Here is a 25,515-nt window from a genome sequence, read left to right as displayed (position 1 = left end):
GTGGACACTGAAGTCACTACGTGGCTCCTAAACAGCACTTTATAGAGGATCCCTGGGAAGGACACCCGGTATCAGACTAAACGAAGCTCTGCCAGGGTCTAGATGAGTCACGGAAGTGCTGGGGACTGCATTCTGGGTGGCAGAGGTTTTCTTCCCTTCTAGCCAGTATGTTACCATGTCTCCTTTTCCCTAGGGAAAAAAATGAGTCATGAGGTTATAGTGCTACCAAACTTCTGAGCAATAATCTTATTACATCTCAAGGTGTGCCACAGGAGGAGGCTAATGCACCTATTAGACATTTTACAGATAGGGAAAATGAAGCACAAAACTTTGCCTTAAAAATCAGTGTGCTAGTAGCAGCGCTGTGGATTAAAACTCAATTCTTCAAAGTCCCATGTAGTGCTGGGTCCAAGAGTATGTCAGTTCTCTTATAGAACTATTATTATTTATGATGTTTATTAATGATTTTTTTTTAATTTCAAGCAGTTATGTCAAGCTGACTTGCCAAGGAGTACTTCTAGTACTCCTAGAAGTTGGAGTGCTTCATTCTCTGAATTATTGGGGCTGTCTTTGAGCAAGCCCATGGAACAGGTCCTGATTTAAAACTTGAGCCTCCTCTCTTCAGGAGCGGGAACTAATCTAATTCAAGGCCTTTGAGAGATGGAGGACTGAATGGGTTAAAATTTGGGCACTCCAGAGTACTTTCACACTCTCCTCTCTGAAAAGCTGAGTATAAATGTTGCATACACACCTTGACTTGTAAATTCCCACGGCATACTAACACATACTCTCCGATCTGCTCCAACAGCTGGTGTGTACTTGAACTGCATTGTATTTTAAGAGCTGGAAAGAGAGACAATTTTCATATGATTTTACCTATTTAACCATTTCAAACAGACCCTGCTACTTCTCCACTCTAAAGACTTCAGGACTCACTACTGAATTCCATCTTGCTTTTTTTCTTGTCCGTGTCTGTATTCCTCTATTATCTGAAGTGATCACACACAGAAGCTCCAATATCCTGGACCTCTTTGCGAGGGCATCTCAGGACAAAAACAAAGCTGTCAACAAATAATAATGTTCACTTGCTGCATCTGATATTATTTTTCAGCTCTTTAGAACTGCCTGGCTGGAGTCTGTGACAGGCACCCCTTTCACTTAGCAGTGAATAAATCCATATATAGTTCTTCTCCTGATCAGTAGAGAGACAGTGCTTTCTTCACACATACTCTTTTCGGCAAAGAGCAAACAAAAGAATCTCCCATCCTTGCACTGCTTCCAAATCTATAAATTAAAAAGGGAGAAGGGACAATATTATCGTAATTCCTCTATTTTTTCTAGCAATGTGATTTTCCATTAGCTGCATATGAATTTTTATGTAAATCCTGCAGCCTTATTCTTTGCAAATGAAAGAAGGAAGAAAGAGGAGGAGGAAGACAGATAGCAGGAGTCCTGGATAGCCCTACAAAATTTCCAAATTTTGCCAAAATTTGGAAATTTCCCATTTTGGCATTATTTTTTTTTGTGACAATAAGTAAATCACTATATTTGCCTGTTTGAAAAAGATCCAGGATAGTAGTAGAACTAGCTGTGATGCTTCTATTGAATATATTTTAAATAGATGTTTCATCATATCCAAATACATATCTTTGAAACATTATTTCTGGTAGATATTTGCTGTTTTAACTCTTCTTCCTACTTTAGAACAAATGACTTCTATTTGCATCCCAGTTGAAAGAAATTTTAGTTTATATTATTATTAATGTTATTAATTTCTTATTCCACAGTGATCTTCCAAGGCTGAAAGCATGTTAACAGTGTTTGGGATCCTCAGATTATAGGGTCAAAGAGAGAGGGAGAAAATAAAAGACTTGGCTTAGAAGATAAGAAGCTCTGTCTTTGTATTTGAGTTTAAAGTGATGATAAGCTCTGTGAGAGAGGCAGAGACACAGAACAAAAGATGAAATGTGAAGGATAATGGAAGCAGATTTTGAACATTTCAAATGAGATCACAGAAGTACCCTGAAAGGGAGAGGAGGAAGAGGGAAGAAGTTATCTGGGAGACAGAGAGTAGGAAACAAAGCTGTACATGTTCTACACAAGCTATCATTTGTTTTGGAAAAATCTGCATTAAGGTGAGAAGGAGTGGAACCTGCTTGATGTGCCTTCAAAAGCCATCATATAGGACCATTCTGTTGCCCTCCTGCCTTGTTTTTAGGGGAATGTGACAAGTGACATCCACAGTGACATGTTCAAGATCACTTTTTATCATGAAATTACAACTAAAAATCACTTGGATTTTGCCAAACTTAAATTCATTTGAAAATCATTGCAATTTAAACCATAACTCTAGTCAGATTTATTTTGTGACTGTGATGAACAAAAACAATTAATTAATGAAGTTTGGCTTTGACTCACTCCCTCATCCACTTTCTTTTCAGTTCTCGTAGCTCAGACAAAATATTTTGGAAGTTGAGCTTCATATGCTCATACTAATTAAAAATAAATCTTGCTAAATAACATGGGGCTCTGTTGTTCCCTGGAGAGAAGTAAAAGTGAGGATATCTCCAGTAAAAGTGAGGATTTGCTCTACAGAGATTCCTGTTAAATCTCGTTCCCAGACTGACAGATTAACTTTTTTATACCTGCTGGAGATAGACACAGCTCCCATGGAGGAACTATCGAATCCATTTCCTGGGTTCTCCTAAATTCGATTAGGTGCCATGAATGAAGAGGCACACAGAATGTGCACACTTAGCTCTCATTTTCTCTTTTCCAAAATCTGCTTGTTGCCTGACCTTTTTTCTGCAGAGAACTTCAAAGCCATGAAACCCCCTCTCTGAGGACTAGGGAATGAGGGGATGCTGTTACAAATGTTGTAAAGGATCCTATTACTTCACAGAATAGGAGAACAGTAAGTTAATATATGTGCATGTGGTAGATAACGAGCAGGCAAATTGGACCCAGGAATCGACCCCCTCCAAGGGTAAGGACTTAAAGTCGTTTAAACAGGACAGGACTCAAAACTCTGAATACTATTTTTCCAAAACTCTTTAAGGGATGGTCAAAACTGCACCTACAGTTTGGTCCTTGTTACCTTCACTGGTGGATTCCATCCTGGAAGCTGTGTTCACAGTATCTCCAAATAAACAGTATCGTGGCATTTTGGTCCCCACAACTCCTGCTACAACTGCACCTGGTAAAGGAAAGATAACCAAGATATTCTGTGTTTCTTGTTCACGTAGTCATCCATATAGCCTCCCAGCTGCTTTCTACATTTTTTTCTCATTTATTGACAAAATACAATGCATAAGCAGCACAAAAAATATTGTGAGGGATGGGGAGATAAGAATGCCCCCAAGAGGAACTGTTTACACAACACTCATTAGTCATGTAAAAAAAGAGATACAGGAAATATCCTGCTCCTGCTGAAGGCAGCCACTGAACAGGTCTGTCAAATATTAGTTTTAATTCCTTTATGTCAGCCTCAGGTAATTTAAAATGTTGGAGCTTGGATCTCTTGGTACTCAACTGGCAGATGCTGTACTGCACAGCACATGTCCAAATCTGGCTGTCTAGTAGGGAGGGCTTGCAATTAGACATCAGCGCGGATCAGGGAGCTGGCGGTCTGAGAGAAAGGGCTGAATTACTCAGGGAGCAGCTCACTGCTTTGAGTACAGAACAGCTGAGAAGGACTGGTAGCAGACGCGGAATGGCCTTTCCCACAGACATCAGCAAAGGCTTTCCTTCACATCCTCTGAAGTTAAATGGGATTTGTGCCTCATAGAGATGATTGATTATACCCGGTTTGCCAAAACACCTGTATCAGCAGACTGTTTGGATCTATTTTCATCCTAAGAAGTACCTCTCTGCAATGGCTTCCTTCTCATGACATCTCAAAGGGGAAGATGGGGTCATGTAATGTTTCCAATATTGTTCTATATTGGATTTCCAATATTTCAAGTTTCTAATATTGTGTGCTGTTGGGCTGACCCCTGTGAATTACTCCGTTCCATGGCACGAAATTCACTTCACTTTTAATGGGGAGGAAATCCCACTACAGAAACATTTGTTAGACCAGAGATGGATTCTTCAGCAGCTCTCTCAACATACCTGAATGAATTCCTGCTCTTATCTTTAGGAGGGTGTTAGGCTTTTGTGGGATCTTAAAAGTCTTGCAGACAGCCACCAGGTCTAAGGCCATGCTTGCGATCTCACCAGCTTGAAGGATTCCTTTCTCTCTGGGTACCCCCGACACTACCATATCTTAACACAACGATGCAACTGTGTTAGCCATTGGCATTAGTCATAATTTTGCTATAGAATGCTGCCTATGTTTTCTGTTAAGCCTTATTCCTTCATATGCTCTCTGTTAAGCAGAGAAAACCAGAAACAAAGTGTAGAGTAATAGTTAATATGTATAATTAGCCTTGCTCTGAAAAATGTTAGATTAAAATCGTCTTGCTTTTCCAAAAGGCTGTGTCCTCTGCTTCGCTCCAGAACACACAGCGATCAGGCAGCTTTTCCAGACTTTTTTGTCTTTGGCCATATATTACAAAGAAAAACAATCAATCCCACTCAGCCTTTCATATGCCTACTGGCCCTGGCCATTATGTGAAAGAGAAGAGCCGGGTCTCTTTGGGAACCCTAAGGTGCAGTTCAGGAATCCTATGCTATAGTATGAGTTCAATCACTCCATAGAAGAAGGGGTGTTTTTTTCACTTCTGTAACATCTAAAGGATTTCCAGACTGTCTCATCCAAAGATCCTGCTGGATTTGGCTAGGTTTTGGATGGGACTCAGTTTTAATATGGGTCAATTCCCAGGAAATTTCCCAGATGGCAAATAACGTGATATTTTCTTAAAAACCCGAAAGAATAGGGCCAAGCCCCTGCAGAACATGAGAGGAAATACAGCTGTTACAGTCTTCTCAAAAAATACAGAGATACTATAGGATGTAGGATGACATCTACGATCTCAAGCAGAAGATAAATTTTTCAGTTGTATCTCTGTGAAGTATAAGTTGCCAGTTGAGATTAGACAAGAACTGACAAGGTTTAAAGTCAGATCTTGCAAGTCACAGGAACCAAATAAAACAGCAAAGGCTGTTCCCTCGACCCATTTGTCCCATCCACAACATTCACCAATGGTAGAGACGGTGAAGGGTATTCAGGAAACAGTACCAAAAGTTTCCTAGGGCTTTGTTAGGACTTATCCCTAATTCTCCTAATTGTGTTGTTTGGTCTTCCCAGTGGTCATTCCCTTTCCAGATTTCTTTCATATGCTCTTGTTGCCAGCAATCTCTGTCTTGATGAAATACCTGTATATAATACCTGATTGTCTGCAGCTCAAAAAACTTACAGGCATCTCCTATTGTCTCCACCTTATAGACATCATAGTTATCTATGATTTCATCAAAAGTGGTATAAAGCTTGTTCAGGAGATCTACCACTTGGTAAGGTGTGCTGCTGCTGGACAGCTCAGTGAAGCCAACAATGTCACTGTTAAGAAACAACAAAAAGAACTTGTTCATGCACAATCTTAGCTTTGTTCACTAAGCATGGCAGACTAATTCTGGGCATACAATAATAATTTCTCAATAGAGCTGCTTAGCCCAGCCTTAACTTTTGCAGTATTTCTTTGGCTGAAGATCTTGCAGAATAGTTTTCTTTTTAAACATTTACTTAGACTCCTTCCATTCAAAAGGACCAACAGAACTAGGCTTACCAAACAAGTAAACAGTTTTTTACAGCTATCCTTTACCCTGTTACAGGCTAGGTAGTCTTCAACTTTGCACTATGTACAAATGAAAAAGGAGCTTTATGTCTACCTGTTTAGGAGGAATAAAAGGTTGTAGTTTATAAGCTTTTTCATGTACACATTGTCACATCCAAATTCAAAGGCATGTGAACTGTAAGGATGGACATGTTTCCTATGGAGAGGGGGACCCTGGGACCTTTATTTAGTTCTATCTTACGAAACATACATGTGTTTATCTATAACACACGCATAAAGTGATGTCTTGCTGTGAGGTAGAGCTCCTCAATAGTCTCATTGTTCATTTAATTAAGCTAAGCACTAGAGAATATAAGAATTTTCTAAAACATTAAAAATTTTGCAGAGTTGAATGTTTCTACCTGATGCTGGCAACTGAAGTTTAGATAGAAATTCTATACTCAGGTAGGAGAGTCACCTTAGCAAGGACCCTAAAAATTTCTTCAATAAGTCAGTTCTATTCCCAGCTCTCAGTTTAATTTACCTGAAAAAGATGGTGGAGCTCAAATAACTTTGAGCTTGTGCATGTTTTCCCTGCCTGAGATCATCTGCTACTTGCTTTGGCAACATACCTGTTGTAGAAAGTAGAGCATTATTACTATTTTGCATAGGAAAAAAACCCTACAATAATCAAAATGTGTTTGTTTAAAGGCATAAAAGCAGTATTCACAAATGTAAAATATTTTGAAGGTGAAAATACACTTTAGCATGAAAATCTGCTCTGCAGTAACGTGAGAATTCAGAGTAAATGTCACGGATAACAAGTCCAGATTTTTCGGATGACTCATACTCTCGAGTTAAAATAAACCAGTTCCTACACATTCCAAGTCAGAGTAAGGTTAAAGTCAAATAGTGTAACTTGAGACATTACTGTCCCCTTTGTCGATTGCCTAGTGTTTTCTTCCTGTGTCGCTTTGTTTACTATCTCTTCTTTGTATTTCTTAATCTTCTTTATTTCTCTCATCTTGCATTTTCTCAGTCTTTTCCTTTTTCTCTCTTGTGAGTTCTATCTGCACCTTCATCTCTTTTTTTCTGGAATTCTAAAAGAAAACATTGCCTTCAGGAAATACCTCTGTTCAAAATCAATTCCTCAGCATTTATAGCTGTACAGAAGGACTATCAAGCGAGATCCAAATAAGTCAGAGTATTGTGGGTTCCGGAGTCATAGCTCTCTGAGATTAGGGCACTGATTTTTAGAGAGGAAATAAAAAAGGTATCTAGAAGTGTTTTCAACTTTGCAAGGAGCAAATATGCTAATAAAAGGTCTGCTAAAGGTTGTCTATTAAATAATCACCAATGAAAAGGTTTCTCTGCTTGTTTTTAGACAGCTAAATTTAAGTTGTTGTTCAGGACAATATCTTGCATTTTTGCTATATAACTTACTATGCAACAGACGATCAGTCTTTTGTTTTTCGTACATTAAATCCTGGGTTCTCTCAGAAACTAGTATCTCCAGATGTTTGCTGTATTTCTCCATCTAAATAACATGAAAAATTGTGCAAACATTTATTGAGAAAGACAGGTTTTAAACTTTTAAATGATTCTGTTTTGAAAATATTCAGATGAGCAAAGGTTCAAGTTTGAGCTAGCTAAGTTTTTTTTCAAAAATCCAAAGACAAGTTTTTTCCTTGGTTGAATTCATGGTCCTGGATTTGAGATTGTTGCTCACACTGGCAGAAGTCAGGCTCAGAGTTTTCAAGTCTGTGTAATCATTATGAGTTAATTCCAGTGCATATCCCAAGCTGTAAAAATGTGTGTTAAAATGCTTTGCCAGCACCAAAGAGGTTTATAAAACTCAGTCTTTTTTAAAAAAATCACAATGTTACTCCACAAAATTCCATTCCAGGCCATGATTTTTGCATCCTTTTTCAGTGAGAGACAATGTACTATAAGAGGTAGGAGCCTCTTCTCTCTGTTAATGGGCTTAAGATGTAATGCTCAAAATGCATCAGTAAATATCGCATGTGTTCCATGCCCTCAGCACCATAAAACCACAGCCTGGCCACTAGGCAGGAGGAATATAATTTCCTGCAAGTGCCCAAAAAGCCCAACACCATTAGATTGAAAAAAAACCTAAAGTACTCAGCCCAAAACACATTAAGAAAGTTATGAACATCTGTCAGAAATGAGATAAGAAGGCAAGCTGGGACTCAAGCAAAACTGCAGCTTCCTTTGAGGTGCACCTTCTGTATTAGAAGTAAAGGAGACTGTTAGTTTCCTCAACAAACAGTGGGTATGATATCAAAAAACAAACCTGAGCAATAGAGATGTAAGCCATTGCAGTTGGGCAGTCTGACTTGAACTGGACTAAAAATCTAAACTTACCAGAGTCATCATCATGTCAACAGGGCTAACTTTATTAGGGTTCATCTTGTACAACATCTTTTTGACCTGTTCAAATGTAGGCCTTTGGGATGGGTTGTTTTTTCTGCACCTCCTGATTAACTGCAGCAGGGAAAGAGGGTAATAAAAGCAATCAGGCCCTTGTCTTTGCAGGTACGGATGGTGTTTCATTAATACTGTTCTTGGTACTAACCGTGCATGCAAAGCCCTATCTACAGTTGAGGAAAAATGATATGCCTATACTGAGGTGTCTAGAGTTATATGGATCTATGTTGAATGCAAAGTGCTAGTTCATGCAAGTGCTACCGGCAAGAGTCATGGATTAGATGAAACAGATGCTCATGTTCCTTCTGCCAAACACTGCTGAGACTCTTATCCTGTGCCTTAAGACAGTGTTACACTGTTCAAGTTACTATTTTCACAGACCTTGTCTGTACACAAAATTCATGAAGATCAACCTCCCACTGAAATCCAGTGCTGCTGAAGGGAAGTTTGTTATGTTTAGTTAGTGACAAAATGAGCAATGGTCAGTTGTTATAAAATAATCTTAAATTGAAACAAAAACATCACAACCTTCTTCCAAAGTAATTGAACATTGAGGGATGAGCAGTTTGCTTCATTATTGAGTTTGAGCTACTGAAGACATAGACCTTCAGCATGACTAAGAATCAAATAAAACTCATAATTTGCATGAGGCATGAAGATCAACACTTGAAAGCCTGCTGTCTGTAAGTTAAATATATATTACTAATATTAAATATGCATGTAACTCAACACTTCATAATCAAATGTAAATACACAAAAATCAATGACTGATTCAAAACTTATCTATTGCACTAACAACTTGGGAGAAAACCTGAAACTTTCCATTTGTCAAAATGACTTTTTTTTTTTAATTTTTTATTAAGGATATTAAAGCTATTTCACTGTTCTTTGTCTGAGATGTTTCTTGGTTTCTGGGGTGTTGGGAATAGTGCTCTGAAACTTTTTTCACATGCTTGCAGCCTTAAATTCTTTTCAGTAAAGATTTTTATTTGCAACATTGTAGCTTACTCACCTCTATGTAATCTGTGGGACATGGGCAAGAATTCTCAGCCTTTCCTGAAATTAATTCTGCCAAAGGTGGACACCAAGAATATTCAGCTGGAGTTACATCATCTTTCTAGAAAAAAAGGGGATTAAAAATATTAAAGGAAGAAAAGAAGAACAGAGACAGATCTGGAAAGAAACTCATCATATTAAAAGAACGCAACAGATCAAGCAATCCTAGAAAAAACATGCAGTAAGTTTTTCATACAGTTGAAAGTACATTACTATGATCATCATTACTTGATGATCATGGTGTATTCCCTATTACTTCTAGTACAGGAGCTTTCATTTTTCCCTTTCTTTTAGGAGGTATCCAGATCAGCAATTCCATATCAGAGTACGGATAAATAAATAAATAAATAAATAAAAAGATACAGCTCAATGTAGTCTAGGTGGCTCTGACTGAAAGCCCTCTAAGTTTCAAGGCTTTAATTTTAGTATTTATACCAGATAAACAAGAACTGAACTGAATGAATACATCGAAAGATACTTGGTGACTTTTGGGAAACCACAAGGCCTGCTTCAGTCCATTATCACAAACTGTTAGAAGCGGAACAATGCTCGTTTCAAGTTTTTATTATTACAATTATTTCAGATAGATCATGGTTACACATTCAAGGTGCATTTTTTTGTGCTGGCTATTTAGAATTGATCATGAGATGATGAGATGCATGCACAGATGACACTTTCCCCATGGACAACAGTTCGGTTGCTCTTCTGCAATATTCTTACCACTGCAAGACTCCATCGAAAAAGTCTGTGCTGAGAGGGAAGGAAAAGGAACAACTGGACAAAAGAAAGATGTTAAGGCATCCTCCCACCCCACCTTAGATCTCACAGAGCTAACAAAAAGTTATTTTTTGGCCCCATTATTTTCCTCATTCACTCTCCTAGAGGGGAGAGTAGCAGGTTCATAAAGAAGTTCTAATTGTAAGTTCCACTGGAACTAAATTTTCACTTAAAGATGAAAATGTGGCCTTAAAGAACAGATTGAAGATTAAATTTCTCAGTGTTCAATTTACATGTTCATTGGAAGCAAAGCCAAAATTAGCATGGGAACTTCAAAGTTCATTTTTACTTACTGGCACAGGGTCACTTCTTGTGGCAATTTCTAGTAAAATGATGGCATAGCTGCAAAATAAAAACAAAATCTTTAATGAATGCATATTAAATTTCCTTCTTGAACGATTTTTCACTCTTCCTCATTTTATGACAGAAAGCTCAGTATGCCAAATGGGAGGATGACAACTTCTCTGCTATTGGTTACTTCTCTGTATTTTCATAAATCTTCATTGATCATTTAACAGATGTCTGCTCTCACAGTCATCAGCTTCAGAGACGAAACATCTGAGTTTGGTGGACAGCAAAGCTAGAGTGGATATGGGCATTCAGTGAGATTCACAAAACCTTACAAATCAAGAAAAGCCAGTCTGGAATAAACTGGCTGAAAACAGCCTCTTCACCTCAAATGGGAGCTGTTCTCATTCCCATTTTAGCTTTCCCATCTGACCAACACATTCCCTGAAGAACTTCAGAAGCACAGTGATTCACCTCTAAAAGCACAAAAAAGTCCCGCTCCTGTAGTCTCTATTCATTCTTTATTTGGGCCATATCTTCAGGAATATTAAAATAACATTTACACTGATAACAGCTGAGGATTTCAAGACTGGGCCACTGCTACCTGGCCAGTGATCCTATGCTCATGTATGAGAAGGTTTAGCACCCCATCATATCAAGAAGCACAAGCTGCATTAAAAGGCAAAATTCTAGGGAATAGGTCAGTTAAAAGGACGAGGTTTTTAATGTACAGGATCCATCTCTTCTTCTTCATTTTTCTTCCCTGTCTGAATGTTTTTCTTCCTCTGTTTCTCATTTCATCTTTCACTGTTTTTTATTGTTTATTAACATGAAAGGATTTATCTGCAGTGCAACAAAAGAAGACCTAGATTTTGCAGACAGAGAGATTAACAGCAAGATAGATCTAGCAGGCATCGGCTAAATCTATTCAAAGTCCATTGGAATGTGTAGTCATCTACGAGATGAACAAATCAGCTGCTGACATTATTTTAAGAGCAGTACTTTGCAAGAAAGGGTTTCAAGAGCCCAGTTTACCTGCAAAGTCAAATAGTGATATCCAGCCTGAAAGAGGGCAAACTGTAAACCAGGCAAGCATAAGCAAAATAATATTCTCTGGGAAACAGCATGCATTTTGTTTGTGGGCCAATGATGAACTATGGTGCAAAAGACAATTCTAATATTTCTTTGTACCTGGAGCACAGTGTTTTCAAAGAGAAGTCCATGTTGAAATGGTAAAGCCCAAAATACCAACACAGTGTCAAACTGCATTCAATCAAACTATTTCAAAACAATTTTTGAACAGGAACATTTCTGTCTATAGATGAGGCACTATAGAGACCTCAAATTCTTGTTTGAGTAATCTGACCTGATAGATTGCCTGACAACTAATGAGATTCCAGAAGTTGTACAAATAATATGTAAAACATTCCTTTGCAAGGGAATAATGTGCACAACACTAGTAAATCTTGTGACTGAATATAAAACTTTGTCTTCAGACTGTATCATTTTTAGTGAATTGTAAGTGTAAAAACTTAAGATTTGAGCAACATTTACTGTTTCTGCAACTAATTTTTTGACAAAAGTATCCAGTCACGTAAGGCAGTAAGCATTATTTGTGGCTCAGTCTAATCCAGAGTAAAACTTAGACCTTTCGAAGAAATGGTGTAATAGCTGTTCTTTGGTAAATTTTGTTAATAAATAGGGCTAATACCTGTGCCTTCCTGTGTTCAATGATTCTGCACTGTCAGTATTTCAACCATTTTTTTGAATTCTAATTATTTTTTTTTCCACTAGCTATCAAAATCACCCAGAAATAGCAGACTTCTGCACGGCAGTGGCAAGGAAAGAGAAAACAGCCACAAAAGAGCTTCTAATATCAGTCTCCACTTTCTATTCCACATGCTTGAAACAAAATTCTGGAAATAAGCAGACAGGAAATACCATTGTTATGATATATGATGCACAAAGAATACGGTGATTTTTCTGCTTCAAACAGAAAGTTGGTGGGAGAACCAAGAAATACTGGTAATTAAAAAGAAGTTCAATGTCCACTGGATTATTCTTCTCTACAAATTTGATAGTAATCCCATTTATTTGAAATGTATTTGGATAGGAGATGTCCATTACTGGCAAGGGTAAAGATACTGGCTAAACAAGCAACTGTAAAGTGATCTCCTATAGAGGCTTTCTGAAGGAAAGAGAGCCATTGACAAGTACATTCATTTACTCTCTCTTGCTCAGTTTTTCACTGCAAGTGAAATACAGGCAGTATGTGTGTACAGTAAAATAACGTAATGGCACTATATAAAGATTAATGAGATGTATATTAGGACATCCTGGAATATTGATGCTATTAAAATTTAGGGTATTGTCATCATCAAAAATAACCTTTTCTTTTGTAAGGGGTAACAACAACAAAAGGGGAATATTAAATAAGGTCAGATCTTTTAGCTCTTTCTTATCTACAAGTCCAGAGCAATCCCTTATGAATCTTTAGAACAACTCTGTATTTATATGATGTCAATGAATACTGTATTTGGCTCTCTACTTTGGAAAAGGAGACTCTACAGTATTTACACTATTCTGTACAGCATGATCAATTCATTTTTAAACATAACCAAATGTGTTTCTGGTGTGACCATAGAATTATACTGAGCTTATTTTTGAGTTTCTAATAATTGGCTTGTGACAGGAGTATTAAAGGGGAGAGACATGAAAAGTTTATTACCTGTACACATCTGTCATAGAAGTGGGTTCAAAGTCTGAAAAGGAATGGGTCTCAGGAGCTATATAAATCTGTATTAGCTGCTGCTGGCATGTCCTGGACCCCTCAGAAGAATCTTCTTTTCTATATGATTGCAAACCATAATCTATTGTGGAAGAAGCAGGAAAACAGGCCACTCAGTATACAATTCTCTGAAAATCATACATTCACAACTTATTTAATGGAATTTGTTTTTCTTTTTTAAAATATGCATCTCAGTCTAAAAATAGCATGTGCTTGGTGATCTTGTCTCTGTAAAACAAATGTAGAATCTCAAAAGCAAATGAGATTATGTTACCATTCCTTGAGCAGGAGAGTTCAGCTAAACGGCCCCTTCCAACTGGGATCATTTTATAGACGTCTACATTCAGAGACAGTAGGCTCATTCCAGTGCAAGAGTTATCACACAAATGCAGCATGTAGATTTCTGTTCTACTCGTGTCCTTCCTGTAGAAACATTTTACTCATACAGTATGATGATCCTCATCTATGATGGCAGGTTCTTAGAGTATTTAGATAGACTATAGCTACTCAAGATGATGGGCTTGACTTGCATACCACTAGGCTCAGAAGAAAGGGAGTATGTGTGTGAAACATCTTTGCAGCCCAGCACGGCCAAACAATATCTTTGTCCTAACAGAGAAGAGATCCTATGAATGTGACTCAGCATTGGCTGGGGAAGGAAACCCTGAATTTTGCTTGCTTAAATACAAGCAGCCGTCAGCTTAGTGTGTGGGAAGGCAGACCATAGACTTTTGGTTTTGTTTGGAATCACCTCCAATCAGGACATTCCTAAAGCTTCAATCTTTAGATTGGAAGTTGTTAGAGTTTTCCATTAGACCCCATATTGGTTATTTTTTGCAAGCAGGTTTACATCATCACACTCATATAGACCATGAATGTTCAAAGTCTCTATAGTCCTACTAGTCAACATCTCCCGAGCAATTTCACAGAGACCCATTTAATCAAGAAGAGCTACACTAGTGTGATGGAGTTGATGCAGTCCAACTATCTCCATTATCTCCATTTTTTATGCTTTTCTTCAAAATGTGTTCAAAGCAAGGCAGGCAGTTCTGAGGGAAGCAGGATACTATGAGAGATGGAGAAGCAGCCAGGAAGAACCTTACAACGACAAACATTTTGCTACTGTTTCTATGATGTGTTCAAGTTATAGTCTATGGTAACTATAACTATGGTTAGGGAGGGAGTAGGAGAGATGTTCTTTGCTCCCTATCTCTTCACTGACTGTGAGAGAGATTTTTCTCTCTCCTTGGCTGTATACCTATACCAGCAGCAGGCCAGATATGTAGCTTTGTATCTGGGGGAATAAAACTTAGTTTTGCCTGCATGAGTGAGAAGTTCTGAGATGAGCCTACTTTTCCTCACAAAACCAATCAGTCAGTTAGCAGGATTCCACTACTTTACATCATTGCCCATGATTAAGGTTTTCACTGGGCACCAAAACTGAGAATGAGACAGAGAGTTTCTGCTCAGGCTGATGTTGGTAGACTCCATCGTTATGGGATCTCACATATGCAGTGATGCCACATGTTAAATTAGGAGCTTGACATGATAATGTAACATGAAGCTTGTTTCAGCACTAGGCTTTTTTAATGAAGGCTGTTACAGCCAGAGTTTCCACCTGAAACGCCGACTTGAAGGTCCTTGGGAGCAGGGTTGAGTGTGAAATCTATATTCATTAGCATGTTAGGTGAACAAGCTTGAACTTTTTTTCATACCCTCCCTTTACCTGCAACTTTACAAACCCATCGGTCATCTATCACACAGTTGTTAGATTTCAATCGTCCATGATACATTTTATGCTGGTGGAGGCAGGCCATTCCTTGGGCAATGTCAGTAGCAAAAGAAAACCTAAAAGGCACAAAATCAGCGAGGTAACATCCACACTAAACTAGATCCTCACAGAAGAGAGGTGTCAAAGCCTAATGAATTTGAGAGAAAGGCTACCCACGACTGAAATGGCTTTCAAATCCATTTGCTCATTTCTTAAATACTTAATATGGATTGCTGAATGCTCTTAACTCCTGAATTTTCTGGGTCCATTGGTGTTCAGGCTTTTGTAAGAAAAATCAGTTTGTTCTATGGTGTCTCAGTACCTTTGTATCCTTGAGTCAACTTTCAAATGTTTAAAAGAGAAACAATTTTTTATTAACTTTCTCAATTTGTTTGGAAGGTTTCCTTGCTTGTAATCTTTTTCTTTGCTAAAGGCAAACAAAAGGCAGAAGTAGAAGGAATGTTCCAAGCAGATTATTTTCAAAAAATAAGGGAGATGTCATCCTGGAAGTTTCTCAGAGAACTTGAGTTTATTTTCTATATTGTACAATAAAGTGTTTGTAGCTGTGCTAATCATTTCACCAATGTATTTTCACAAACAGGAGTAGTGCTTTTTGATTAAATACAGAGCCCATGATATTTAGTAACAAACTGAAGTTGCATGGGGAATAAAATGGTTTTAAAGTAGCTTTATGGTATAACCAAAGAAGGGTTGAAAAGTCACTGGCTGGTCACGTAGCATGACCAGCACTAAATATAGGATTGCTCAGAAATCCAAAGGACAAGCTGGGCTGAATATTTGAATTCTCTGTAATTTTTCATTCTCTCCCACATCACAGACCTGTTTTCCCCAAGACTTTATCTATAATTAACATCCTGTCTGAAATAACAAATATGTGGCAGCAGAGTTTGTACCTTTTAGCTTTTCCAAAGTCTTTTTTACCTGAAGCCCCAGTTCAAAGGGATGTCTTCATTGAGGAGAACATCACGCAGGCTGCCTTTTGGGCAGTATTCTGTCACTATGGCAACATTTGGCACCTCTATGCAACCACCAATGAATTTGCAGAGATTGAGATGGTCAAGTTCCCTGTGAAAATCAACAAAAATCACAGCACACCAGTAACTTTTATGAATCTCTCTCCTATTTCTTGTGTGGCAATTGAATAACTGGTATCTTGTGTGGTAATTGTCTAAAAGTGCAGAGAGAAAAGTAAAACAGGCATAAGATGATGTTGGTCAAGTGTCAAGGTTTGAAAGAGGAGAATATGAATTTACAATCATATTTGGACAGACTGTAACTTCCGTGGAAAAAGTGAAACAACATACAGTTCCCAGATTTCACTTCTTACCTCACTTGCTTTACCTCCTTACGTATGGATTTCGACAGATTAAATGATTTCTTCATTATTTTCTTTACGGCCACTGTTCTACCATCACTGCAACAGAATGAAAATGTGGTCACAATGTTTTAATCCAGATTCATAAGCCTGCCGGACTAGCACAAGGGACTGTGAGTCTTCTACAGAGAGGACAGCTTCAGAGCACTAGAGATGAAGCAGGGAGTCAGAGTCCGTTTATGAAAATAAATCTGATTATGTAACAGGACACAGTTTCTATGATCAGGGAAGCATTAAGGCTTAGCTTCAAGCATTCTTGATCTGCAGATGGCTTTTAGAATGAGGTCCAGGGCAGGCCAGAGTCAATTTAGTCCAGTAGGGAGGTTGAGCTGCTGCAAAGAAAATATCAGAAGCTAATGAAATATGTACCGCAACATTCCTGTAGTCCCATCACTTCTCTGTCTATTGTTTTGGACATTCACCAGTGATCATTTTACACACGTCTGCTCTTACAATTGTCAGTCTCAGGGATGAAACAGCTGAGTTTGACAGAAAGCAAAACAGTTTTCCTTGGAAGAATTAATGAAGTTCAGCAGAGACTTTTGCATGCACTTAAGGGGTGCTTGCCATTTAAGTACACACAACAGTTTTGTGGGGTAGCAGGTGCAGGTGCTTCACTGATAAGACTGCACAGTCAGTTGCTACCTTTTTTCTTACATCCTCCACTCTTGCTTAAGGTGTTTGTGCCTTTGATTCATCTGAGGAAGATGATTATGGTGGTGATGATGTAATCATTCAGAAATAAGCAACAAGAATGCTCAGTGTAAAAATATTTATGCTGGACATTGAGTCTCATCAATTTAGTGGCTGAGATATTCCAGAACAGCGATCTGAGTGGAGAAAGCAGCCACTTCTCTGTCCAATGATACGGAGAATACGGTTCTTACCCTTCCATGATCCACAGCACAAATCCTGTTCAGCATATCCAAATATCTCTTAAGTCTCAGTTGGCCACCCCCACGGCCAATTACATTATTTTTCTGGGACAAAGTGCTTTGCAATCTGTCGTACCAACAATGACTGTAGAGCTCAGGAACCCATGCTTTCTGGATGGCAGGGTATGGCTGCAGTGATTGCATGTATGGTCATATGATAAGCATCTTCACAGGGTGATCCAGAGGGGAAATGTTCTGCATCTTCAGTCACATCAGATGGTTTATGGACATGTTTTCTCATCTACTGGAATAGTATACCATTATTTAGTTCAAAGCACCTAGCTGTGTTCTACCTGCATTTTGGAAAAAGGGTTATATCAAAACCTAGGGCCCAAATACATTTGAACACTGGGGGTCATACATTAGCAGATGCAAGATAAATTGTGCAGTCCCACACTTTTAAAAAGTCCTAAAGAGAAAAAGAGAAACAGTAACCAAAACCAGTAGCTTGGCACGTGAACATATCCCACAGACAGTATACTGACCGTACTTACTGTACTGGATTTGGCCTAACAAGAAAAATGCAAGCTTTTATACTACTTGCTAATAATAATGTGGTAAACAACATCAACTAAAGTGAAACTACAGTATAGTAATACAGAAAATAAGTGCTATATTGGCTTACTATCTCCTGGTCTGTGTGAAGTACTGATTCCTGGGCACATTAGCAGCTGCTGTGCTCAGAGCAGTAATACAGCTGACACTGGAGTCACTAGGTGCAGGGAGGACACTCATCATGCTTCCTGTTGCTGTCCGTCCTGTGTGATCTCAATGGGACGTGAGATAAGGAGGGACACCTGAAGATGCAATTTACTGCAAAAATAGAGACTCCCGAGGCAAACACATACAGGGCAGTGTGCAAATCTTGTCATTTAGGACTGGCCTTGTTAATACTTACGACAGAAGGGCATTGCCTGGAATGTGACTACTATGCAAAAGGTAACAAAGCTCCAGGGATGATGCGTTGCTGGAGACCTCTCATGCTAAACCTTAGGATTTAATGCAATTTTTTCTGCTCTGAGGATGATCAGCCCTTGCTGCTACTTTGAGGCAGAGGACAAAACCCAGGGAAGAAGAGCAAGCTCTGTGCCATATTTTAACAAGTCTATTTGGAGCTCCTAGAAAACTGTAAAGTACAGTGTCGTGGGAAGTGATTATGACACCAGGAGGAAGAGCAACAGTACAGTCAGATGAAAAAAGATCGGTGATCTCAAAGTATTTTTTTTTTTTAATATCGCTTGACCAGCTCGAGTTAACAAAATGCATTTGGAAGCAGATTTAATGAACCCATCATTTTACTATCTCAAATTAACCCCTAAATTGGATCTGTTGTTCTAAGTGTTGCTCAAACCTCTCAACTTTCCTTGGTATCAGTATCAAATATAGTGTTACAGAGGGAGTTCATCTCACACTGAACCAGGCCTGCCATGTTCCCACACTGTAGTATTATCTGTGCAGTTAAAAATTACATTGACATTTGGAGCCTTTCTACAACATTCCACCCAGGAATACATTAGAGATTCCTGAGATAGGTCTGAGAATAAGAGTACATCTATATGGTGCAATGCACCAGAAAGTGAGTTATCTTGAAAAAACAGTTTTTCACAGCACAGGCTACATAGCCTGGTTGCAGTATTGCTGATGTTTTTCCATTTAGACAGCCGTTCATTTTCAGCTACCACGAGTATCTCTAGGTAGTTATACCTAGAAGAGACGCATTGTCACCAAATTCATGACTTTATCATTCCTCATTACTTCAAGTTGCTATTCACTATTACTCCTAGGCCTTAAACAGTATTGCTGCTTTCCAGGCTCTTCCCCAAGTAAACTTCTTTTCATCTTGAATTTTTCAAATTAGTTTTTATTGTGATATTTTTTGTTCATACTTCTAATTTCCTTCCCTCTGTGTCTTGCTATTGTTTCTTTTAGTACCAGCTGAAAATTATACAGAAAGTTATGTACACTGAAGCAATTGCAGTTTATTTTGTCCAGGTCCAGAGGTCATCTGTGTATTTTGTGCTGGGCCTTCATTTTTGTTAAATTGGCAAATCACTAGAAATAATAAGGCAACTATTTAAAATAACTTTGAAAATGGAAGTTTCAATAAACAAATATGCCAGTGATCAGTTCACAGAGGTTACAGTAATGATTATTTTAGATACTCACTTTTCAAATCAATGCATCTTTTGTCAGACCTTTATAACATGAATACATATGTATGAGTGAGATTATTTCACAGAAAAATTAATAACACTGATAATAGTATCAAAGTGACAAATTACTAACCTTGTTTGATGGAGGTGAAGTCTATAATCCAGCTTTCATCCCAAAACATCTTCTGTTTCTGATACTGAAACCACTACAAAAATAATTCAAATTTATTCTTGACGCAGTCTTACTGACTTTGAAGGAATTAAAACAGAGATGAGTTTTTCAAATATCAAAGGCATCTGATCAAAATCTGTTCTAATACAAACTATCCTAAAAATCCTATATTCTATAATCTGATCATATATAACATTTTTCATTCACTATAAATTCTTTCCATTCTTCTTAGTATTTTTTATGCAGTACATTTAGATCTCAGCCCAGACATTAATGAGTGTTTCGCACCATCTCATATCATGGAAATGTCCTTTGCTATATAAATGCACAACAGGAGCACATTACACTCCTGACCCTAAGAAAAGAAGCAGTATATGGCATATTGATGCACAAACGAGGCAGTCTTATATAAAATACTGTGGCATAAGGAATATTTGACTGATTTATGACTTATACAGACCCACTGAATCAAAATGAAATCCTTTCACTAATTTCAAAGTGTTTCTGAGAAAAGATAGCTACATTATTATCTTGCAAAGGTGTAGGCAAACAAAGTCATATTAGCTAGAAATGACCTCTGGGCTTGAGAGAGCCACTAAGAGCAGTGGAATCCTCTCCCCTACCTGCATGATTAAAGAATGCATTACATATGCTAGACAGTTCTTCTTACATGCTATGAATTACAGAATTGAATTAAAAAAATCTTTTCTATATTTTTTACTTGCCTTCTAAAAAAGAAGATGCTATTGTAGAATTTACTAGAAGGAAAGATTACACAGGAATACAAGAAAATTTGTCTAAAAAAATATCAAAATCTACAGAAAAATATTAGCAAGAGTAGGTAAGTTTTGTTACAAGACCTTTCAGTAAATCCATGGAAGAAATTCCATTTGCTTTTTGTAAAATGCCAACTATTGTCTAGTGAAATACTACACTAAATCTTGTCTGAACTCAGACAAAAACAGAAGCTGTTTCTGAGGTAACAAAGCCCATCAATTTGCAGGATTTATAAGCAAAGCCCCGAATAATCCATCTATTTTGTACATTCTCAATATAGTGACTCTACATCTGCAAATATTCACCTGCTAAGTGCTTGCCATGACATTCAGAAATGTATTTTTTTCCATATGTGGACATATCAAGAATATGGATCCTATTTCCCCAAAACACTGTGAAATAATAAGCCATAATAACATGCTATCCTATCTTTATACAGACATTTCCATTCCAAGGGATGCAAAAGTACTTCTCCTATATTTATACATTCCTCTCTGCTCATGCCCCTTTTTGTTTTTCCTTTGGGATTCTATTACAATAACTGACAAGTGCTAGAGCAAAACTGAGCATTTTTAATGGAACAAAACTGTGCTGTGCTTTTGCTTATACTGAGAAAATAAGCCTATAAAAACATTAAAAAGAAAGAATATCTTAGCATTGGTTCTTTTCATTGTACAGGTACCAATGTGTTAAAAACATCCTAAGCAAAATGTTTTCCATCAGAAACTGTATTTGAAGTGTTAGATTTAATGGCCTCTGGTGGATCTATTCCATTTATGAAGTTATCTAATTCCTTTTCGAATTCTTGTATACTTCCGACCTCCACAAAATTCTGGAGCAACTGATTTCGCAGTACGCTTTTACTCTGAGGGAGAAGAACTCTCCTTTGTTTTAAAATTGCTGCCTAATAACTTTACTGGGTACCAATGGTTCTTAGGCTGTGATGAGTGTTAACAACAACCTTTTCTTTACCATTACATAATCCTCTGTTATGTTCTTGTTGATTCTTCTCTCTTTCAGGATGAAAATTCCTGATTCAGTAGTCTCTCCTCATAAAGAAGCCAAAAAGTTTTTTTCTGCTCTCTTCCGTCTACTTCCTGCTGTAGCACACAGTCTCTGGGTGCAGAAGATCCATCCCTGTACTTACAGCAAGCTGCAGTCTATATAACCAAGTAATGAAAGCGAGAGATAGGAAATAAGAGGAGAGAAAGAATTCTTACCATGAGAGTCAAAATGAAGCTAACGCAGACTAGACATGTTGGTAAGGCAATTGCTATCCTGGCATCAGCAGACAGGGGGCATTCCCCACAATCAGCTGGGCAGGTGGAGCAGCCTTCCTCTTCCTCACAGAAGCCATCTCCACAGACTGATTAGAAAAGGAAACACACATATAAGGATGTTTTAAGGCAAATTCCTCTAACCTCAAGGCTGAATTCAGATACAAACACATAATCTTTGAGCTGCAGAAACCTTGAAGTACTAGAACGAATCCAGAGACAGTACCTCAGACTCTGAAAGAATTATTTGCACTTCGAAGTGATACAAGGTCTCCTCAATTAGACAAAACCACTCAAGACATAAGAACTTTTAAATGATTTGGTGCATAGTACCACTTTATTATTACTCTGCATCCCATTATCCACCGGCCTTTCTGAGACTCAAAATTCCTTAAGGCAAAGATTATCTTTTATTCTGTGTGCTTAATCTAGCCCTTAGGGCCCCTAAAAGTAGGTAACTTTTCCTCAGCAGCCACAGAAGACTCTGGGTACTGTGAATGAGTTCCCACAGAATGAATCCTTACAACCTATCCTTCAAGGATTTTTTTTCCCCCTCCAAAGTCTCATGAAAATTATCAGCAACATTAGATAAGGTTTTTAAAAAAAGCTCTGGAGGTCAAAACTCCAACTTCCATTTCTTGAATGGTGTATCAGTTTTACTTCTGCGCCTAAGCTAATAGCACGCTGCACTTCAGCCTCCTGAGAAAAGCTGATGGGATTATTCAGTCACTACTTATTTTTGGGAAAAAAATCTCAACAAAACAAAATCCACAACTAACAATAACTCTTCTTAGTTCTTCTGATTTTATTATAATACTGGGATTCTCTACCTCAGGGCTGGAGCTGCAAATCTCTTTTTTGGTAAATTGAAACTTTGATGGAAAACTGAGCTGCAGCTGTCTTAAATTTAACAGTAAATTCACCCAGAATTTATTAATACTTTCATTCACTTTGGGGATTGTTTTGCTTGTTTGTTTTTTTGTAACATTGAGAAATACATTCACAAACAGCCAGAAGAGTAGATAATGTGATGATAGAATAGAATTTTTCCACATCCCCATCACAATTGAATGAGCCTTGCAGTGCCTGAAGCTGTTAGCTGTGGTATTTGACTTTACCTATTCAACAAGAGTGGCCTCGTCCTGCTCTATTTTCGTACACAGGTAAGGAGAAGCTCATGTTTTCAGATGACCAGAGATAGGAAAGAAGAATTTTAGAAAGAGTCCTGTTATATATTCAACCGTAAAGGGGGGTAGGAGTCATGTTTTCTTTTAGTATCTAAGCATGATATTGATAAAAACATTTAGATTTGCAGTTAATAAGCGATAACCTCACGCCTTCATTCTGGGTCATACCTACTGCAGGAAGGACTGTGGTTTTTGCTTCCAGAGCAACCTGCATTCTCCCAACTCTGATGTGTGCAATGAGAGAAGTCACACCCACGTGAACCAAAACAACCTGCCAAACAAGTAAACAAAGAAGGAAGCATCAAAAATTTCATATGCATACACTATGACCTTACAACAACAGTCATGCGGTTGTGACGTCTTGCAACAGAAAGACTGCTTTTTTCCAGAACCAGGAATGGCAGGGAGCTTGCCGAGGGAGACAAATAAGAGCAAGAAAGCTGAGTCTTGCGGTAAGGGCAGGTCTGATTTCCTCCCTCGCTAGCGCGTTTTCCTTTCATCAGGCAAGACTACCAGCCCATGCATAAAGTCACAGTTGCTTTCTTGTTACTTCTGCTTATTAGAAAACCCTTAATCATCATGTCAACCTGTAGTATAATGCAGTCAGTAGTGCAAGATATCAGTGTTGTTGGTATTAAATGGACATATTTTATTCCCTCCTATTCTCATTCTTTCTACTAGCTGCCTATGGATTGGTTGTGTGAAAACCAATTGCTTCCAAGTTTGATCTATTGGGAATTGATAATATTCAGCCATATGCATCACTTACACATATGTGACACTAAAACAAACAATGATGAGTGAACCATGCACATGAACTGCATGAAACTAGTCAGAAGAAAGATCTGAAAAAATTAGTGTAAAGTTCTATACACAATAACTGTACCTTACCTTGGCAGTCCAGTTTCTTTGACTCATTTTACCAGCTGTAGACAAGGTGTGGGTGAATATCTGGCCATCATCTGGAATCCATGGACCACATATTCCTCCTTTACCCTTTATTAAGAAAATTGGTTATTTTGCTAAAAAATGACACAATGAAAATCCTAGCTCCCTTTCTTCTACTTCATTAAATTTGTGTTCTGTAACAGCAACAAAATGATATAACAATTTCATTAAAATGCTGAAACACAAACAGTACTGTTCTGTGATAAAATAAAATAAAAAACAGTAAGAAAAAAGGAGTTGCGCTTACATTGAACTAAAAAATCTTACAAATCTCATTGTTGTTTACAGAACACGAGCCAAAATATGGTCCCAAATTTTATATAGAGTAATTCTATGAAGATAATACACTTATTCAAGATTTGCTGTACGATAACCAGACATTGAATTATATTCCATATTTTGTGTTTTTCTAAAGGGGTCTTATTGCAGCTTGACTTCTGCTATGGAAGCTTTTCCTTTTTATGTAACAAGTAAGCAAGCCACCTCTTCTGTGTCAATGCCTGTTTGCAGAGCATTTTTCATTAAACCTACTAAGACGTAAACTTCTAAGCAACTGCAGTCATAGAGGATTATTATGGCTATATGAGGATGCCAGAGCATTGTTTTGTTCATCTGAAGAGATTAAGTTTGTCTCCTAACTTCGGCTATTCCTTCAGGCATGTCTCTCAAATCGAAAGTTTGACAGTATTTTCCACTTTACAGACTAAAATAAAAGGAATGAAGTTCAAGTTACCAAAAGAAAATGCTTCAGAAGTGATGACACTGTAAAAAAACCCGCAAACTCCAAAACAAACAGAAAGCTGATGTAAGGAAAAAGCTTACTTTGAAATACAAGTTCAATCTTATGCAATGATATTCCTCTGACATTCTTGCTATATGAGAGACAATCTGTATAGCTTGACTCGTGCAAGCAGGAATTGAAATATTTGAAATTTTAAAATGAAGCTGGACAATGTGACGCTCCAGAGAAGGGCCTGTGGTCAGGTGGACAACAAGCCGACCATGAACAAGTAATGTGCGTTTGTGGCAAAGGAGGCCAATGGGTGCATTGGCAAAACATTGCCAGCAGGTGGAGGGAGGTGATCCTGCCATGTCTGGTGTGCAATGTCCAACTCCGTACTTCCCAGCACAAGAGAGACATGGAGCTACTGGACCGAGTCCAACAATGGGCCAGGAAGATGATAAAGAGACTGGAGCATCTCTCTTAGCAGGAAGGCTGAGAGGGCTGGGCCTGCTCAGCCGGTGGAAGAGAAGGCTGAGGGAGAATTTTATAAATGTGTATAAACATCTGAAGAGTGGATATAAAGAGGATGGGGCTAGACTCTTCTCTGTGGAGTCCAGGGACAGGACAAGAGGGAATGGGCAAATGCTGAAACACAGAGAAGTCCGTCTGGACATGAGGAAAAACTACTGTGAGGTTGAAGAGCACTGGAACTGGTTGCCTAGAGAGGTTGTAAAGTCTCCATCCTTGGAAATCTTCAGAAGTTATCTGGACAACCTGCTGCAGGTGACCCTGCTTGAGCAGAGGGTTTGAAGTACATGATTTTTAAAGGTCCCTTCCAACCTCAAATGCTCTCTTCTGTTCTGTTCAACTGCAGAAAGACTTCACGAAGCTGAACTTGGCTATTGCACTATCTCATCCAGTAGCAAGAAAAGAGCACACAAACTCATTGCCTCATACTAACCATGAAGGCTAAAGGACAGGAGTGAATGTTGGCATGATGGACACAGCAGTTTTCCTCACTTGCATCTTTCCAGTTGGCAGGGCACTCCTGCTCCTCGCAGAATTCCCTTGCAGCGGTAGCATTGCTAGCCGAGCAGCAGAGTA

The 25,515-nt window shown here is 38.2% G+C and overlaps 1 protein-coding gene across 1 annotated transcript in view; it reads right to left on the bottom strand.

Moving 5' to 3' along the window:
• Window positions 1-39: 39 nt before the first annotated feature.
• The window catches only part of LOC134153509 (atrial natriuretic peptide receptor 2-like), a 32,013-nt gene continuing 6,537 nt past the window's right edge, over window positions 40-25,515 (bottom strand). Inside the window, 20 exon segments of the mRNA XM_062599755.1 lie at window positions 40-189; window positions 752-843; window positions 3,098-3,196; window positions 4,114-4,266; window positions 5,361-5,500; window positions 6,259-6,346; window positions 7,158-7,251; window positions 8,100-8,219; window positions 9,175-9,260; window positions 10,267-10,337; window positions 13,012-13,153; window positions 14,798-14,919; window positions 15,785-15,928; window positions 16,191-16,277; window positions 17,126-17,150; window positions 19,460-19,532; window positions 21,496-21,641; window positions 22,908-23,010; window positions 23,631-23,735; window positions 25,373-25,496. Of these exon segments, the coding sequence (XP_062455739.1) occupies window positions 40-189; window positions 752-843; window positions 3,098-3,196; window positions 4,114-4,266; window positions 5,361-5,500; window positions 6,259-6,346; window positions 7,158-7,251; window positions 8,100-8,219; window positions 9,175-9,260; window positions 10,267-10,337; window positions 13,012-13,153; window positions 14,798-14,919; window positions 15,785-15,928; window positions 16,191-16,277; window positions 17,126-17,150; window positions 19,460-19,532; window positions 21,496-21,641; window positions 22,908-23,010; window positions 23,631-23,735; window positions 25,373-25,496 (2,164 nt within the window).

This window comes from Rhea pennata, chromosome Z (genome assembly GCF_028389875.1).
Source record: "Rhea pennata isolate bPtePen1 chromosome Z, bPtePen1.pri, whole genome shotgun sequence".
NCBI lineage: Eukaryota > Metazoa > Chordata > Aves > Rheiformes > Rheidae > Rhea > Rhea pennata.
The sequence above is the reverse complement of the archived record's forward strand: the minus strand, read 5'-3'. Positions and strand labels throughout refer to the sequence as shown.